Below are 16,916 nucleotides of genomic sequence, written 5' to 3'. Positions count from 1 at the left end.
CTGTGCTGGTTTGATTGCATATTTTTACATGCATTATCCATCTTCGACTCCTGATTTTCGATTACTTTGTTTTTGCAATTAGCAGAAGTGCAAGAAGATCAGGGTTGCAAACAGATTCCAGTTGTCGAAGTTCAGAAAACATGGAGGACTGGGGTAATACATGTTGTTTATGTTGTTGTTATTATTATTTTTGGCTTTCTGTCAAGTAGATAGTGCATTGTTTTGTAAACGATGCCCTTTTACTTGGTGACTTTTACTCACTGGATGCTGTACAAAGATCTTTGCATTAATGCATTCTGGCTTTAGACTGAGAAAGTTTGTGAGCGAATGCCTTCAGCAATTATAGTGAATATCTTTCAAGCACACATAGGTCTATTGTTTATTGAAACATGTGTTATATTTGTTATAATAGAGTGTTCCCCAGTATGCAAATTTGTCCACCATATATTTTATCTTGGTCATTCAAACAGCCTCTAACACGGAAGAGTTGACCAGACTAAGCAGTCCTGTACCTGTTCTTTGGGCTGTGCCATGTTTTCTGACCAAACCTTCCATTTGTTGCAGAAGATGAGCAAATTCCATCTCTTCCATCAAAGGTGCCGCATATCAAAAGTCATTGGGATGATGAGGACGTTGATGAGGATGATATAAAGGAATCTTGGGAGGATGAAGATGAGCCTGCTCAGGTATGACTAAATGATGTTATGAATTCTCTGTAACTTATACTTGCTGCCTTTATGTATGAGGTATTCTTTGCATGCTCCAAATTTTTATTCTGTTTAATTTGATTTGCTCAGGCACCACCACCACCTGTGTCTAAGCTTCCTGCTCAAAAAGCCCCCAAGAAAACCATGCCCAAAACTGCTGAGAAGAAAGAAAATACCCTTAATACAGCAAAGGAAGAGCCACTGGATCCAGTTGCTGAGAAACTTCGCCAACAAAGGTAGCACTCAATGTTTGCATATTTTCATATTCCAGTTTCTGCTCTGTCTTTTGGATATAATTGGCACTTTATTCTACTTAGATGGAAGTAGCTGTTTTCTTCATAAGTGATTGAACATGTGTGACTTGAAGTTGAAGTGTTCTGAAGATTTACGTTTTGTTTTCTGGAATCATGATCTAGTTTTCTGATGATTTCTTGTCCTTCGATGTTTTTTTTCTCTCTACCAATTTAGGTTAGTCGAAGAAGCTGATTTCAAATTCACCACAGAGTTGTTTGGCACAAAAGGTCCTCAGAAGACACTTGATACATTCATTCCAAAATCTGAGAGTGACTTCATGGAATATGCAGAGCTTGTCTCTAATAAGCTCTGTCCATATGAGGTCTGTGGATTTGCCTGTGAATGTATTTTTGACTGAAGTTTGTGTTGCACTATTTTTGACTTGTGATTATTTTACATGCAGAAAAGCTTCCACTATATTCCTTTACTGAAAGCTGTGATGAGATTATCGATGGCTAATCTAAAAGCTTCAGATGCTAAAGATATTGCATCGTCCATCACAGCTATTGCTAATGAAAAACTAAAAGCTGAGAAGGAAGCAAATGCTGGCAAAAAGAAGTCAGGTTAGTCCTTTTACTTCCTTTCTTTAACTATGAATTCAGGTTTTTTGTCTTATTGAGAAAATCTTGAATACACAAAATGTTTTGGTCTTTTTTTCCCTTCCATTTCTCAAAATCTTGTCTAATCGGAATTTGTGAATATTGTCTTTTCCGGTAGGTCCGAAAAAGAAACAGCTAAATGTCGACAAGGTTCAAGAGGATTTGGTCGTCAATTCATATGATCCTCTGGATGACGACGACTTCATGTGATCAGTGGCGGAGAAGTATAGCAATTACATGGAGTCGATTTTAATCATGAATCCAATTTATGTTAACTTATCTCACAAGTTGACAATCTTCTCCCATTGCTTGCTTTTCAGAACACTATTTCAAAGCTCTTCATTTTCAAATAGCATACATATTTCGTCTCACTCCATGTCAACCTAATTCCATTCTAATTTAAAAAATAAAATAAACGTAGACTAATCGAGGAGTGGGGTCTAAATGCAATCTTAGTGCCGTACGGAACTGGCGAAAACAACCAGAACTTCAGACAATGTAGCCTTGATATTATGTACTTGCCTTGATATTTGTTCACCTACTACTATTAACTTTCCATTCCCCGAATCAAATTACTTCTTCGGTATCGATGTTAATATAAACATAATTTTATGTCTCAAATTAAATGTAAATTTTGATAAATTTAAAAAGTATTAATTATATTTTTTCATTATATCCTCACTATTTTCATCTTAATGTACTCTTTCTTACCATTTTCACCTATATATCTTCCATGAGGGTTTTATAGTCTATACCATCACAATTACGTTAGAAAATAAACTAAAAAATATATTTTATTAATTTGTGTGAAATTCTTTAGATTAGCATGTAATTTGGGACGGGAAGGGAGTATGTTTTACAAATTACGTTTAAAGTTTAACTAGCTACGATCAAGGATACCGTTGAAGACATCTGTTCCTGAAAGACAATATGAAAATCAATCCAACCAGTTGAAAATCATAACAGTGCAGAGTAAACCGTTAACCTAATACAACATTATAATAAGAAACAAATTAACGGGTACTGATAATAGAAAAGCAGCACAGTGCTCCTAATACAAGTACTTTTTACAATTCGACCTTTCCTTCTCTAAAACAATATAAACAAAATTAAGCATGATATTACACAGATGACAACAGTCCAACAAATTGCTCATAGCATCAAAAATAACTGAAAGTGACTAAAATAGCATGGTCTTCTTTGCTTTAGCTTATGCCTTCATTTATATTCCATACAGAATGTTGTATAAATAATATTTTTTAATGTAATTAACTCTTAAATGATTAAAATTAATTACCTTTTCACCGTAATTATTACTATGTTTATACAACATACACAAAGATTCCTCGACACAAATGAAAATTAAATCATGATTATTTATGAAATCATAATTGACTCGTATTTATGATAATTTTTTTTTTCAGACAAAAGGTATTTATTGTAAATGAAAAATTACTGCAGAGTTGGAGAGTAACACACGGGAAAAGCTTGTGGTTGAAAGCTAACCTAGTTTAAAATTAGAAAGGTGGTGCGGTGGTAATTCTGTGTTTTACATTAATTAATCCCACTCAATTAATTTCTTAATTAATACAAAAAAGTTTGATTGCATAAGCATCGGAGGTCAAACAAAAATATATTTTGGAATATATATCATCATTTGCAGTAATAATGGATGGAATCCAAAATTTGGATTTTACTTTCACTAGTAAATATTTAACAAAAAATATGGGTTTCAAACAACGATGAGGCAGTAGTGGGTTCTATGGGTTGTTGCGAAAACGAGAAATCTGGGAAACGATGAAGTGAAGACGAGAAAAAAAAGACAAGTTCAGCAAACATTATTCCCGACGACACTAGCATCATCCTGATCTCTTTTTAACCGCAACAAGAAGTTGCGATTTAGTTGCTTGTTTCCTTTTATTTATGGAATTTTTTTTTTGCCTTTTTAAAAATTTTCCATTCTTTTTATCGTGGCTGTCGTGATTGTTGTTTGTGGTGTGGCATAATTGTCGTGTTGGCGGGATGTGAAAGCCGGCTGTCATCAAAAGAGTGCATATATTTACCAGTCATATTGTTGGGGTTTTTTTTTTTTCCTTTTCTTTTAAGGGATCAAACATAAATTTTGTTTTTTCCTTTTTCTTTGCTTTGGGCAGGATAAGTAAAACAATTTTGAAGATATTTTTATTTTCATATATTATAAAATGTGAATGAAATATTTGAAACGAGATTTTGATTAAAAAAAAAAAAGTTGTATGTTTAACCAAATCAGCCAATAGAAGAAGAACTTGTAAATAAGGCAATGAAAATTACAATAGAGTTGATAAATTTGAACTAAACTGTCATACAAAGCCATTTTTGATTAATCATGCAAAGATATCTTGATAATACTACAAAACTTTTGGAGCATTTCCACAAATAGGTTGCAGACAAAACAAATTAACCATAATATCTTCGACAAGCACTTAACATAAACCAGGATATCATAGATTCTACAAATATATAATTCAAATCGCAAAAGCTTTTCATAAAATCGCAAAACCAGATTTTTTTTCTTCCTTTTTTTTCCATCACTTTATAGATTCAGTAATCTTTGGCAGTGAGATTATCATATCGGATGCCTCCGCAACTGAAGCCAGAGCTTTCTTGGAATATTTGCTTTCTTCATTTGATTTTCAAAGTACAACTTGCGAGTTTCCTCAAAAATTTCTTGAACCACTACTTATATTCTTAATAGCTTGATTGTAAAAACCACCAAATAGATTAGTTTCAAAATTAATTCTATGCCATCGCCTTTTAGCTACGATTACATTTCTTACTGCGAAATTCGGTTTGCTTTGAACCATATATTCTTGGATCTTCTGCCCAAATATTTTTCCTTTTTGAATGGTAGGATTCATTAAAACATTCAACCAACTACTATAAGCAATGAATCCTCTTCTAGTGTCCATGAATTTCGATTCGTTTTTTTATTTTGATTGAATGAATGAACTATGAAAATTCGATTATAAGAATAAAATTTATAATAAGTTTTGTGTAGAAAGGGTGATGAAAGAAAAAAAACGTTGGAGAGAAAAAAATTAATGTTACTCATAATTATTTTTTTTTTAATTAAATGATGAGAGGAAAAAAATTAATGGATTTGATATTCGTATAATTGTATTTTGGTGTAAGTAGAAAAGAAAATCAATTTGATTGGTCAAATTATAATAAAATATTAACAAAAAATAATTGAGACGGTCCCTATTTTCAAGAACAGAAAAAGAAAATCCTTTGTTTTTTCATGCCACATCAGAATCCCTAAAATTTATTTCACTACAACTTCAATCTCGTTTTTTGTGATATGGACAAATCGGGACGGAATTGCTCTTAGAGAGTCGAGAGTCGTGCAACTCTGATAAATCTCTTTACGGTGAATCTAAAAGAATACAAAGCAACAATGGGCAGAGGTTTATTATTTTTAAAAATAATATTACTAAATAGTGTAGTATTGATAGAATGTGGGCCGTAAATACTGTATATCCGATGAAATGTGGGCCGATTTATGGAATATGGGCCATGGCCCGTGAAGCTCGAAGGCTTAAGTCGGTAGAAAGACAGCCAAATACCATTTTCCTTCTTCTTCTTCTTCTTCTTCTTCTACTAATTTATTATCGATATCGATTATTATTTCATCATTCCAAAAACCCTACATTCAATTTTCTCTCCCTCACCCTGGGGTTTTGGCTGCTGAAGAGAACAAGTCTTATTTTACGAGGTTTTTGTTTGCTATCATGTATGCAAGTTTCCTTCTTTAATCTAAATCCCCAAAAATTATCTGAATTGAATCTATCTGATCTATCATTTGGTGATTTTTAATTTGTAGCAGTATTAGTTTTTTTTTTATTCCTGTCTTCACATGCTAAGATAATTTGTAAACTTTGATTCTCGTTAGCATATTAATGGTTTGGTTAAGTGCTTATTAACACGGAGCATATAATTTTTTATTCAAATTTCATTTCATATGATGAGCCTGTGTTAGGAGACTAATTTTCAGCTAGAAGAGCTTGAAGTCACGTACACCTCTCTCTTTGCAATTTCGACTGGTGATATTTTGATTCACTGTATTCAAAAAGTTAGGTTGACAAGATGATGATGAATTTGTGGCATGTTTTATGATGTTATACATTTCCATTTCGTGTCATGAGTTGTGTGATTCCACTTGTATGCAGGATTAGAGTTCAAGTTGGGTTAATCTTTTTGGAATGTTAAGTAGACAGATGTTGGCTTTAAAAAATAATCTTATGTGAAGCATGCTTCCTTTCTTGATTGCTTTTATACCGTTATATCATTCAACAATTTGGTTTACTTTATCCATGTCCTGTCTTTTCTCTTCTTTTCATGTGCAAACCTGACAAACTTTTTTTGCATTTCTCTTTGTAGTGTTCATTATCAAACATGGATGAAGATGATGGAATGTTTAGGAGGAATCAAACAATCGGCAATGTGCCGTGCTGCAAGTGTGGTGTACCTATGAAACCAAATGCTGCCAACATGTGTGTAACATGCTTACGTTCCGAGGTTGACATCACTGAAGGTTTACGGAAGCACGTGACCATTATGTATTGCCCCGATTGTGAATCCTGGTTGCAACCTCCAAGGACCTGGATTAAAGCCCAGTTAGAATCAAGGGAGCTGTTGACCTTTTGTGTCAGAAGTTTGGGGACTGATTTGAAGAAAGTTAGGCTAGTGAATGCTGAATTTGTTTGGACTGAGCCTCACTCCAAAAGGATCAAGGTCACGCTTAAAGTTCAGAAAGAGGTCCTTCGTGGAGCTATCCTTGAACAATCATATTTGGTTGAGTATGTTGTGCAAGATCACATGTGTGACCCTTGTTCCAGGGTTCAAGCCAACCCTGACCAATGGGTAGCTGCTGTCCAGCTTAGGCAACATGTTTCTCACAGAAGAACTTTCTTCTACTTGGAACAGCTTATCCTGAAGCATGATGCTGCTAATAAGGCTATCAAAATTAGACAGATGGATCAAGGTATCGACTTTCACTTTGCCAATAGGAGCCATGGTGTTAAATTTGTTGAATTTATTGACAAAGTTGCACCAATAAAGAGTCGCAGTGACAAGCAGCTCGTCTCCCATGACTCAAAAAGCAACAACTACAACTATAAGCATACATTCTCCGTTGAAATTGCCCCGATATGCCGTGAAGATTTGGTTTGCTTGCCTAAAGGAGTTTCAAAGAGTTTAGGAAATCTTGGTCCTCTAGTGATTTGCACAAAAGTGACAAACAGCATTGCTTTGCTGAATCCTTTCACGCTGGGACATTGTTTTTTAGATGCTGAACAGTATTGGAGGGTTTCTTTGAAGTCTGTACTTACTAGCAGGCAGCTGGTAGAGTACATTGTGTATGACATAGAAAAAATCAGACCGGAAATGTCCGTTACTGTTGGTGGTTCCAAGTATACTATGGCTGAAGCCACAGTTGCTCGTGTATCAGATGTTGGGAAGAATGATAGACAGTCCATAGTGAGAACTCATTTAGGCAATCTTTTGAAAGCTGGGGATTATGCTTTGGGTTATGATGTGTATGGAGCTAATATCAATGACGAGGAACTTGACAAATACCGAGACTTTGATCTCCCAGAGGCAATTTTGGTAAAGAAGAGCTACGAAGAGAGGCGCCAAAGGAAGCGTGCCAAGGCTCGTCCATGGAAGCTCAAGTCCCTTGGAATGGAGGTTGATGATTCTAAAGGCCGAGCAGAACAAGAGAAGACGAATACAGAATATGAACAATTCTTGAGAGATTTGGAGGAGAACCCTGACTTGAGATTCAACATATCTTTGTACCGGGATAAAGAATACCAGAGATCTGAAACAGCATCCATGACTGATGGTGGTGATCTTCCTTCTGTTCCTCTGGAAGAGTTGCTTGCCGACCTGGACTTGAGTGAAATGGAGGATGCCGATGATGATGATGAGAACGATAGCATGAAGGAGTGAGTTTTAGTTTTGTTTTCAGTTTTTAAGATCGGATCGTATTATTATGTCTTGGCTTTGAATATTTAAGTTTTGATTGTACTGAGTGTTTTATTTGTACGAAACCTCAGAATCTAGCCCTTTTTTTGGTCCTAATGGAGCAGTCCGGACTTGCCTATTATTTTTCCAAATCTTAAATAACTGCAATTGCTCCACAGAATAAGATGTATTCATTGTGAAATCATTTTTCTGAGTGTAGATTATTTTTCAGTTGTCCAAGCTATCCTCTTATTTATGGTGGTATGCTGAGTTATAGACTGATCATAAACTTTACTCCTGGTAAATTGAAGTGGGTCAATTTACTCCTGCATTGGCGTGGTTAGTTATCTTCTTTTCGGATTTTTATGGCTTAAATCCGGTACAGCATGTTTTTGGAACATACTAGACTCCAGTAAAAAGAAACCAATTCCCTTGTAGTACACAGTCCTTGTTGTCAAGGAAAAAAAGTATGTCATCTGGTATAAGGAAAATCATTTTATTGTGGCAAGATTGCATCCATCACTTTCCTTTTTAAAATGTAGCGAAGTAAATTTGACTAAATTTAAACTTGTCAATAGTTGTTGATCACATTTAGAATCTGATCTCAAAGGAAAGATTTTTACAGAGAAATTGTTGAGAACAAAAGAATTTTTCGTACTCCCTTCCTCTCCCAATATATATTTTTTTAGATTTTTATTTTATTTTAAATTAAATGGTTTTTATACATAATTTAGATAATAATATCATATATTTTTCATTTTGTTAAAAAACAAAACCTTAAAGAACATACAGTAGGAGACGGAACGGAATAACAAACAGCAAAACACCTTTAATTGGAAAAAGATTTTCTGAGTAGAGATTGGGATGACATGAACATATGCGATTTTAAAGGTTCCACCTGTTTTACTATTTCTGTCTTATCATATCTTGAAAGTCATAAATAAATACTATCGGCCACAAAATGCATCCAATATACAGCAATCTATACTAATATAATAATATTGAATATAAATTTTAAAATCACGACACATGGCATATTTTGTATTTTGTAAAGAGAATGAAAACAGTCCGTGCAATTTCCTTGAAAACTAGTATAACATATCTCCACAACTTAAACCAGAAAAAAAAGAAAAACAATGGCTGATGATGACTTGATACGATTTGGCATCATCGGATGTGCTACTATTGCTCGGAAAGTAGCAAGAGCTATATCTCTATCTCCTAACTCAACTCTCTACGCTGTTGCCAGCCGTTCGATTGATAAAGCCAATCACTTTGTCTCCACCAATGGATTATCTCCTGCCAAGGTCTATGGAAGCTACGATCAAGTGCTTGATGACCCACTTGTAGATGTGGTGTACCTTCCACTTCCAACAAGTTTACATCTTCACTGGGCTGTTTTGGCAGCTAACAAAAAGAAGCATATCTTGATTGAGAAACCAACGGCTCTTGATGTATCTGAATTGGATAAGATTCTTCAAGCTTGTGCATCTAACGGTGTGCAATTCATGGATGGTTCTATGTGGCTTCACCACCCAAGAACTCATAGGATGAAGGAAATGTTATTCGATTCTGGGAATTTGGGTCATCTTGATTATGTAAGTTCCCTCTAATTACTCAATTATCTGCCGAATTAATGCTAGATAAACCATAAAGTTGAAGTTTTCAGATCTCTATGTTAAGTAACTAACTGCTTGACATTGAATGTGTAGTATAGTTTTTGTTCTACTTGATGCTTAATCCCTTAATGTGTACATCAAATACCTAATTTGTATGGAACCCCTGTTTCGCTCGGAGCGATTGCACTGAAAATGTAGTGATGGACAATTCTTTTGAAATTTTGTGAAGTAAAGCTTGTATTTTTTATTCCATTTCTCATTAATTAGCTGGAAATTTTGATAATTTGTTCATTCTCCTAAAACTTTGATCCTAGTATCTGAGAAAAAATGTGATAGTTGACCTTGTTTGACTGTCTCACTCTGCATTCTTTTCTGTGTTTTGCTAAGAAACTATGCCATTTGATTCGGGTAATCTTCTTTTAATTTGTAGATATACAGCTCATCCACTTTAACAGCATCTCAAGAATTTCTAAATGAGAATATTAGGGTAAAACCAGATTTAGATGCCTTGGGCGCACTTGGTGATTTAGGCTGGTATTGTGTTGGAAGCATATTGTGGGCAAAAACTATCAGCTGCCTAGTTCAGTAATTGCATTACCTGGTACAGTCACCAAGAACTTGGCCGGAGTCATCTTGTCATGCACGGCCTCTATCCATTACAACCAGCCTGAAAAAACAGTTGCGACGATCAACTGTTCCTTCGAATCACATACTTCGATGGACTTGTCATTATCCGGTTCCAAAGGATCGTTGAATCTGAAAGACTATATCATTCCTTTCCGAGAGGATTCTGCCTTCTTCGATTATACGCTGGGAGCGAAATTCGTGGATCTTCATATCGGTTGGAATGTGAAACCGGAAAGAGTTTTTGTTGACTCGCCGGAGTTGCCCCAAGAGGCTCTGATGATTCAACAACTTGCAAGGCTTGTGCATGGGATTAAGAAATACGGTCAACGGCCGGAGGTAAAGTGGCCGGAGATTAGCAGAATGACTCAACTTGTGTTGGATGCTGTAAAGAAAATCTGTTGATATCGGTTGTAAAGTCGTTTACTTGTAATTTATAGGAAGGTGATCCAAACTTCTTAATGTTACATTTTGAAGTCCCAATCAGCTATGTTTTGAAAAATTCAGCTAATTTTGTCCATTAGAAATTGTATGAACAATGATTCATTGGCTCCATCTTCATAGTTTCAGTAAACACTCGTCCGACCAAAGATTGTAATTCAAAAGCTAGGAACCCTTTTATCCCAAATCTTGTGAAATCATCATCATTATATATGTGAAAAAATTATTCTCTCCGTCTCAAATTATTAGATGCAAATATTTCGATTTTTACATAGATTAAAGGAAACAAAGATGAAAGTAGTAATTTAACAAACATAACCTTAATAATCATTAGCATATAAGTGATGTATGTACAATACCGAACATGTGTTGAATAAGTTGGTGCGAATAAAAATGGGAATAACATGCTTATTTTATCTTAAATTTGTCCAAATTTATAAATTTGTCAAATTTATATGTATTTTGAGATAAAAAAATATGTCTAAATTTATACCTAAATTGATACGGAGGGAGTTTTTCCATATGACTCGATAAAATGTCTAAACACAGAATCCTTGGGCAAAATACTCATGAGTAATAGTAATAAAGATAAGGTTCTCCTAATCAAATTATAATAAGCACAGGGCTCTCCGACCATAACTTGAAAAGTACACGGTGCTATTTGTGCAATATTCTTTTCTTCCCAATTCAATTCCTTATATCGAGTTAAAAAGGAAGATAAGTGGATAAGTTAAAGGAAGAAGAAGAAATCATCTTCCTGTGTTGTGTTGTGTTCTGGAGAATTGGAAAAATGGCGACCGTACTAATGAGCAGCTCAATGTCGTTGGGCTTTCAAAAAAGTGAATTCGTAATGGGGTCTTCTTCTTTCAAGTCATCACTGCCAATGCTAAAGCTACAGTCACCGTCGTCATCTCATTTGGTCGTTCAAGCTAAAGTCACTACCAGACGTGAAGACAGGACTGCCCGCCATATTCGCATTAGGAAGAAGGTACTTCCCCAAATTTCAAGTTTGTATATTTTAACTTACTATACATTGCAATTGGGGCTTTGTTCATGAAATTGAACTATTAAATTGCAACTTGGAATCATTATTTGTGCTATGTTTGAGCGTATTTGAGTGATTCATGCTCTATGTTATATTGTTTTGAAATTCGGAAGCAACTGGGGTGCTTTTCATTTGGACCTTGATTCTCAATCAAACTTTAATAGCTTTACTTATGCCATACAAGAAATTCTTTGGTCATGAACAGTTTGTCCAGTTTCTCTAGTATAAGATGATGGTTTAATAATTGTGCTGTTGTTTATTCTTTTATACCTTAACTTGGTCTGTCGAAAATGTTCATGTATATTCTGGAGAATGTGGTTCGTCTATTATTATCAACTCGGCTGCAACTTTTTTGTGATAGAGATTCCTACTCTTCTGTACATTGGATTAAAGTATTTCTGCAATTAAATTATGTTTATCAGGTTGAAGGGACGACTGAGAGGCCAAGGCTTTCCGTCTTCCGCTCCAACAAGCATATCTTTGTCCAAGTGATTGACGATTCTAAGATGCACACGCTTGCTTCAGCTTCCACTATGCAAAAATCAATATCAGAGGAGGTTAGCTACACTTCTGGTCCAACAATTGTAAGTTCACTTTCATTCATACCTCAACACTTTTATCTAATCTTATTGGTTGACTTCGTTACTATAGGATCCTCTTTGCCTTTTAGAATGAGGATAAAATTTTAATGTCTGAATTTCACCTCAGTATCCGTTCCAGTTTAAATCTCGAAATTTGTTGTGAAACTGTTTTCCTCATTTAAGTGAAATCGATTTTTTTTTTCTCGAAAATATATTTTGAACAAGTTATTTTGTTTTGGGAATCAGGATGTGGCAAAGAAAATGGGGGAAATAATTGCAAAGTCGTGCTTGGAGAAAGGCATTACGAAGGTGGCCTTTGACCGTGGTGGTTACCCTTATCACGGACGTGTCAAAGCCCTGGCTGATGCTGCTAGGGAAAACGGCCTTCAGTTCTAAGCTTTAGATTATTCCTTCCCAAAGAGCTTTTGTATTTATCTGACTTTTTTTTGTTCTCTCGAACATTCTTTCTCATGCATCTCGAACAGAAAAGAAAATTGTTTATCAGTTCAAACATGTGATGAGTGACATAATTTATGATTTAGTTTGCTTCAAGACTTCAGTGACCTATGATGAGATTGGAAAAGTTCCGACAGCCATTCTAGGCACTGGCGAGGACTCTGTGTATGGCCTGATTTTTCGCACAAGTTGGAACAACTCATCCATGGATAGCTTGCATTGATGAAATCAAAAGGAACAGAAAATGATCAAACACTCACTTCATAAACTTTTTGAAGATATTTTCAATTAATGATGACAGGATCAAAAGAAAGTCATGATTATAATATGACTTCATTCTTTTCTTTATATCATGGATCGCCTTTTGATATTGAATAGTCCTTGTTGCAATGGGAGCTGAGAAAGACTGAATTTGAAAGAAAACGAGCTTTGAGGTTGAGGCTGGGTTTTACTTTTAGTTTTAGACTTCACTTCTACAAAATATTTATTTTTGTCCTCTTATTGTAGGTTGTAACAATTTACTCCTCGGCACTGGAGTTTTATTGTAGGCTTGTTGACTGTCGAGCACCTTTAGCGAGTTGTAGGCTTGATGAGATATTTAACCGAGTTGTTGGCTAGTTGAGAGATTTCAGCGAGTTGTTGGCTTGTTGAGCGATTTAAGTTAGTTGTTGACTTGTTGAACGACTTTAGCGAGTTGTAGGCTTGTTGAGCGATTTTAGTGAGCTGTAGGCTTGTTGAACGAATTTAGTGAATGGGCCTGGCCCGATAGTTTATAAATGGGGAAGTCTCTGTATCATAAGAACATTAACTATCTTCTCCTCTAAGAAAACTCTCTCCCGATTTATATTTCTTCTTCTTTAATTCTTCTTCTTCAATCGTCAGTGAAATTCTTCCAGTCACGGTCCAATATCGCGATTTCATACAATGGCTCGTTACGATCGTGCTATCACAGTATTCTCACCGGACGGCCACTTGTTCCAAGTGGAGTACGCCCTCGAAGCCGTCCGTAAAGGTAACGCCGCCGTCGGCGTCCGTGGAACCGATATCGCTGTCCTCGGTGTCGAGAAGAAATCCACCGCCAAGCTACAAGACTCTAGGTATTTAATTTTACTTTTACGTTGCTATGCCTGGCGTTCAATTTTAGCTTGATTAGGTTTTATATAATTCAGATATGGTAAAAGATTATGAGATGCAATGTTCGTTGAATTACTGAGCGAAAGGGGTTTGCAAATATTTCACATTTTTAATTGAGACTAGAGTTGTTGCGTTCTGGGTGGTTGTGGCTTTTTAGGACCTAAGGAGTGGTGTGAGCACAGAGAAGTGGAATTGGGCTCATGTCTCACTGCTTTAGTGAGAGAAATGGAATGAAATAGACTCTGTGGCCTTAGTCCATAAAGATATAGAAGTAATTTAATGTGTGCAAAAGTACGATTTGATTGGTGAATGTACTTTGCTTTGTGGAACAATGACCGGGTAATTGCATTGGATGTAGATTTCCAATTGGTAGCACTTTCACTTTGCTTGGATTGCTTCAAATTAAGTTGGAAGCAAAGTTTTATCCTTTAATGCATATATCACTTTATTCAGCTCCTAAAGCCTGAAAATAAAAGTCTGAACTCGTCGCCCTTTTTGGCTTTGTCATGGGCTCCATGGTTGGGGCTGTGGCCACCTGATTGACCTAAACTAATGCTAGCTGAGCTCTTGTAGGATCAGATAAAATTGCATAATTTCAAACCTGTCAGTAAAATTCAATTTCTTTTCATTTAAGTTTGTCCAATTTCTCTATTTGTGACATATCTGTTCGAATAGACTGAAAAAAATAAAGGAATTCTGCTTTCCACCTATTGAAGTCGTATATGCATACATACATATAGTTTCTGTTTACTACGGAATATGTGGCAATAAGTCTTTGTACAGGAGTTTTGTATTTCTTGGATTATTATACCCACTTAGCATCCTTTTTTCATGATTAGAACTATGACATTGTCTTGTGCATGCTACCTTGACTTATCATTCTCACCAACTGGCTGCTGCTTCTGTTGACAGATCAGTAAAGAAGATTGTTTCATTAGATGAACACGTGGCACTTGCATGTGCTGGATTGAAAGCAGATGCACGTGTCTTGATAAACCGAGCACGCATCGAGTGTCAAAGCCACAGACTCACTCTTGAGGATCCTGTTACTGTCGAATACATAACACGATACATTGCTGGGTTGCAACAGAAGTATACGCAAAGTGGTGGTGTCAGACCATTTGGCCTTTCAACTTTGATTGTTGGTTTTGACCCACACACTGGTGTTCCTTCTCTTTACCAAACAGACCCTTCGGGGACATTCTCGGCCTGGAAGGCAAATGCCACGGGAAGAAACTCAAACTCAATGAGGGAGTTCCTGGAGAAAAATTACAAGGAAACATCGGGCCAAGAAACTGTCAAGTTGGCTATCCGTGCTCTGCTTGAAGTAAGTTACTTGCTTTCGTCGCATTTATTTAAGATGATTCTACTCTTTAAAATTTCTCTGTGATTTCTCTATGATTGAATTAACATCCCTACTTTCTACTTAGGTTGTTGAGAGTGGTGGTAAGAACATAGAAATTGCTGTGATGACCAAGGAAGGCGGTTTGAGGCAGCTTGAAGAAGCTGAAATTGACGCCATTGTTGCTGAGATTGAAGCTGAGAAGGCAGCAGCTGAGGCTGCAAAGAAGGCCCCTCTAAAAGAAAACTAATGAGTTATTATCTTATCCATGACATTATCATCCCGTTTTTACAGGACTCATTTTGTTGTCACCTAGTAGTACTTTTAATTTTCATGTTTTTTGATCGTGGTTATGTTAAACTAAAAGTTTGGGAATGGGATTAAAGCTTGTATTTTGTGATATAAAAATGACGAGTCCTCCTAATAAATTAGTACTACTTGGTGGCATTTTTAGCATCGCTTAATACCAACGCGGCAAGCCGCATGTTGTTGTCTGTAAGCGTGGCTGTTCACTCTTCATAGCCATAGTTGAATTGTAATAATCTAAATGAAACTATGTACATTAGTATTGAGTAGTGAAATTCATAGCCATAGTTGGTGCATCACCGGTTACATAAAGGATGTTTTGGTGGACAATATTGATACCCTGACCCTGCTTTAATGATATTATTAAACCTCTTGAGTTTGTGAAAAGATAAATCAAGAAAGAATGTCAGTATGTCAGGGGAAATTAAAGACTTGTTAGAAAAGATTTTCACACCAGAATCTAGAATTAGAAGCCATGGCTGATGTTATTCTGCTCAATGATGGCAAGCATGAACCTGGGAATATGTACTCACCAACGTGCTGTTGTCTTTGCTATGGCCCTCGGGTTGTTTTTAGTTTGTTTGATTTCCTATTTATTGATATTATGGCTTTTGGGTTGCTTTTATTTTGTTTGGTTTCTATTTATTGATATTTTGGCTCATCTGCGAGTATACTATGCTGTTGTTTTTTGAGAAAACTTGTAACTTATGTAATGTGCCTAAGCTAAATTATCCTTAAATATCTTTATATAGAAATGACAAGGAAAACAATTCACATAAGCATTAAGCAGTGAAATAAATAGTCATAGTTGGTATATCATTGACTACATAAATGATGTTTTGGTTGACAATAATGGATTACAGACCTGATATGATAAAGTATTGTTGAGACGTCCGCATTTCGACCCATCATATATGGATCTAGTGTGGAATCCGTTGCTACTTTCTATTGTCTGTGGAATTTGAGTCTTAATTATATCTCATAATCTGAACCTGTTTAATTTAGATAAAATTTTTATTTTGTAAAAATTTTTAAATTATATGCTGAGTGAGGTTTTCAATTATAATCAATTTAAAATATTTAAAAATAATTTTAATTTTTGATTTAAATAATATATTTTATAAAATATATTTTATAAAATATATTAAATTTAATAATTCAATTTTGATATAATGCATATCAATTACTTAGCATATGATGAACGCTCTGTGAAAATCAAATATGGAATCACTAGCATACGTTGTAGTGATCTATGGTACGTATATGAGTTTATATGCCATGAACTCGACCCTACTAGACATTAGGCAACAATCATAGTAGAACGTACAGTCTGATCAGAGGTATTAGATCGTCCGTAATTCGTCTTTCAACAAAAATAAAATCACTTGGGTCGCATTTAGACAACCATAAACAAGTGATGTAATGGATTCTTATACAATTTATTTTAATTTATTTTGAGAATAGTTTCTCCAATTTTTATACCAAAATTCATATTTATATATATATAATACTATGTCATATATAAATTACTTAAAACAATAAATAAATTTTATACGACGTAGTATATATTTGACAAACATTTAAATTATCACATAATGAAAATAACTCATCTCGAAATAATCGTAAGCGCGATTTTACGTCAACAAAGTCTAACGACCTGTTAGAATTGTCGAAATTAATCAATCATCTAGTTAAATACTTCGCAGAAATATTACTCGGACTAAGACGGTCGCTCTCGAATTCTACGACGGTATTTTATCTA

General features: G+C 35.2%; 3 protein-coding genes and 2 pseudogenes across 4 annotated transcripts; all 5 read left to right on the top strand.

Moving 5' to 3' along the window:
* The first annotated feature begins 140 nt into the window (after positions 1–140).
* LOC139882867 (uncharacterized) lies at positions 141–1,810 on the top strand. 2 transcript variants are annotated; one of them, XM_071867123.1, is made up of 6 exons: positions 141–153; positions 565–680; positions 798–943; positions 1,176–1,323; positions 1,405–1,564; positions 1,719–1,810. In XM_071867123.1, the coding sequence occupies exons 1-6, from the start codon at positions 141–143 to the stop codon at positions 1,808–1,810; spliced, it is 675 nt and encodes a 224-aa protein (XP_071723224.1). The 2 variants fall into 2 exon arrangements, with proteins under 2 accessions (XP_071723224.1, XP_071723223.1); XM_071867122.1 differs by having other exon boundaries at positions 565–686.
* A 4,221-nt stretch (positions 1,811–6,031) lies between these two features.
* On the top strand, positions 6,032–7,591 carry LOC139882864 (uncharacterized; annotated as a pseudogene).
* A 1,151-nt stretch (positions 7,592–8,742) lies between these two features.
* Positions 8,743–10,282, top strand: LOC139882863 (uncharacterized oxidoreductase At4g09670-like; annotated as a pseudogene).
* Positions 10,283–11,080: 798 nt separating this feature from the next.
* On the top strand, positions 11,081–12,312 carry LOC139882860 (large ribosomal subunit protein uL18c-like). The gene is made up of 3 exons (XM_071867116.1): positions 11,081–11,278; positions 11,758–11,919; positions 12,163–12,312. The coding sequence occupies exons 1-3, from the start codon at positions 11,081–11,083 to the stop codon at positions 12,310–12,312; spliced, it is 510 nt and encodes a 169-aa protein (XP_071723217.1).
* Positions 12,313–13,296: 984 nt separating this feature from the next.
* Positions 13,297–15,098, top strand: LOC139882865 (proteasome subunit alpha type-7-like). Its single transcript, XM_071867119.1, has 3 exons — positions 13,297–13,469; positions 14,419–14,833; positions 14,937–15,098. Exons 1-3 carry the CDS (start codon positions 13,297–13,299, stop codon positions 15,096–15,098), a joined length of 750 nt encoding a protein of 249 aa, XP_071723220.1.
* The last annotated feature ends 1,818 nt before the right edge of the window (positions 15,099–16,916 follow it).

This window comes from Rutidosis leptorrhynchoides, unplaced genomic scaffold, assembly GCF_046630445.1.
Source record: "Rutidosis leptorrhynchoides isolate AG116_Rl617_1_P2 unplaced genomic scaffold, CSIRO_AGI_Rlap_v1 contig319, whole genome shotgun sequence".
Classification (NCBI taxonomy): Eukaryota; Viridiplantae; Streptophyta; class Magnoliopsida; order Asterales; family Asteraceae; genus Rutidosis; species Rutidosis leptorrhynchoides.
This window is presented reverse-complemented; position numbering and strand designations above follow the sequence as displayed.

Coding starts and splice junctions, on each gene's coding strand:
- LOC139882867 (XM_071867122.1), top strand. Junction 1,324..1,404: donor ATAAGCTCTGTCCATATGAG/GTCTGTGGATTT, acceptor TTTTACATGCAG/AAAAGCTTCCACTATATTCC. Junction 1,565..1,718: donor TGCTGGCAAAAAGAAGTCAG/GTTAGTCCTTTT, acceptor CTTTTCCGGTAG/GTCCGAAAAAGAAACAGCTA.
- LOC139882860 (XM_071867116.1), top strand. CDS start 11,081: ATGGCGACCGTACTAATGAGCAGCTCAATGTCGTTGGGCTTTCAAAAA. Junction 11,279..11,757: donor ATATTCGCATTAGGAAGAAG/GTACTTCCCCAA, acceptor TATGTTTATCAG/GTTGAAGGGACGACTGAGAG. Junction 11,920..12,162: donor ACACTTCTGGTCCAACAATT/GTAAGTTCACTT, acceptor TTTGGGAATCAG/GATGTGGCAAAGAAAATGGG.
- LOC139882865 (XM_071867119.1), top strand. CDS start 13,297: ATGGCTCGTTACGATCGTGCTATCACAGTATTCTCACCGGACGGCCAC. Junction 13,470..14,418: donor GCCAAGCTACAAGACTCTAG/GTATTTAATTTT, acceptor TTCTGTTGACAG/ATCAGTAAAGAAGATTGTTT. Junction 14,834..14,936: donor CTATCCGTGCTCTGCTTGAA/GTAAGTTACTTG, acceptor CTTTCTACTTAG/GTTGTTGAGAGTGGTGGTAA.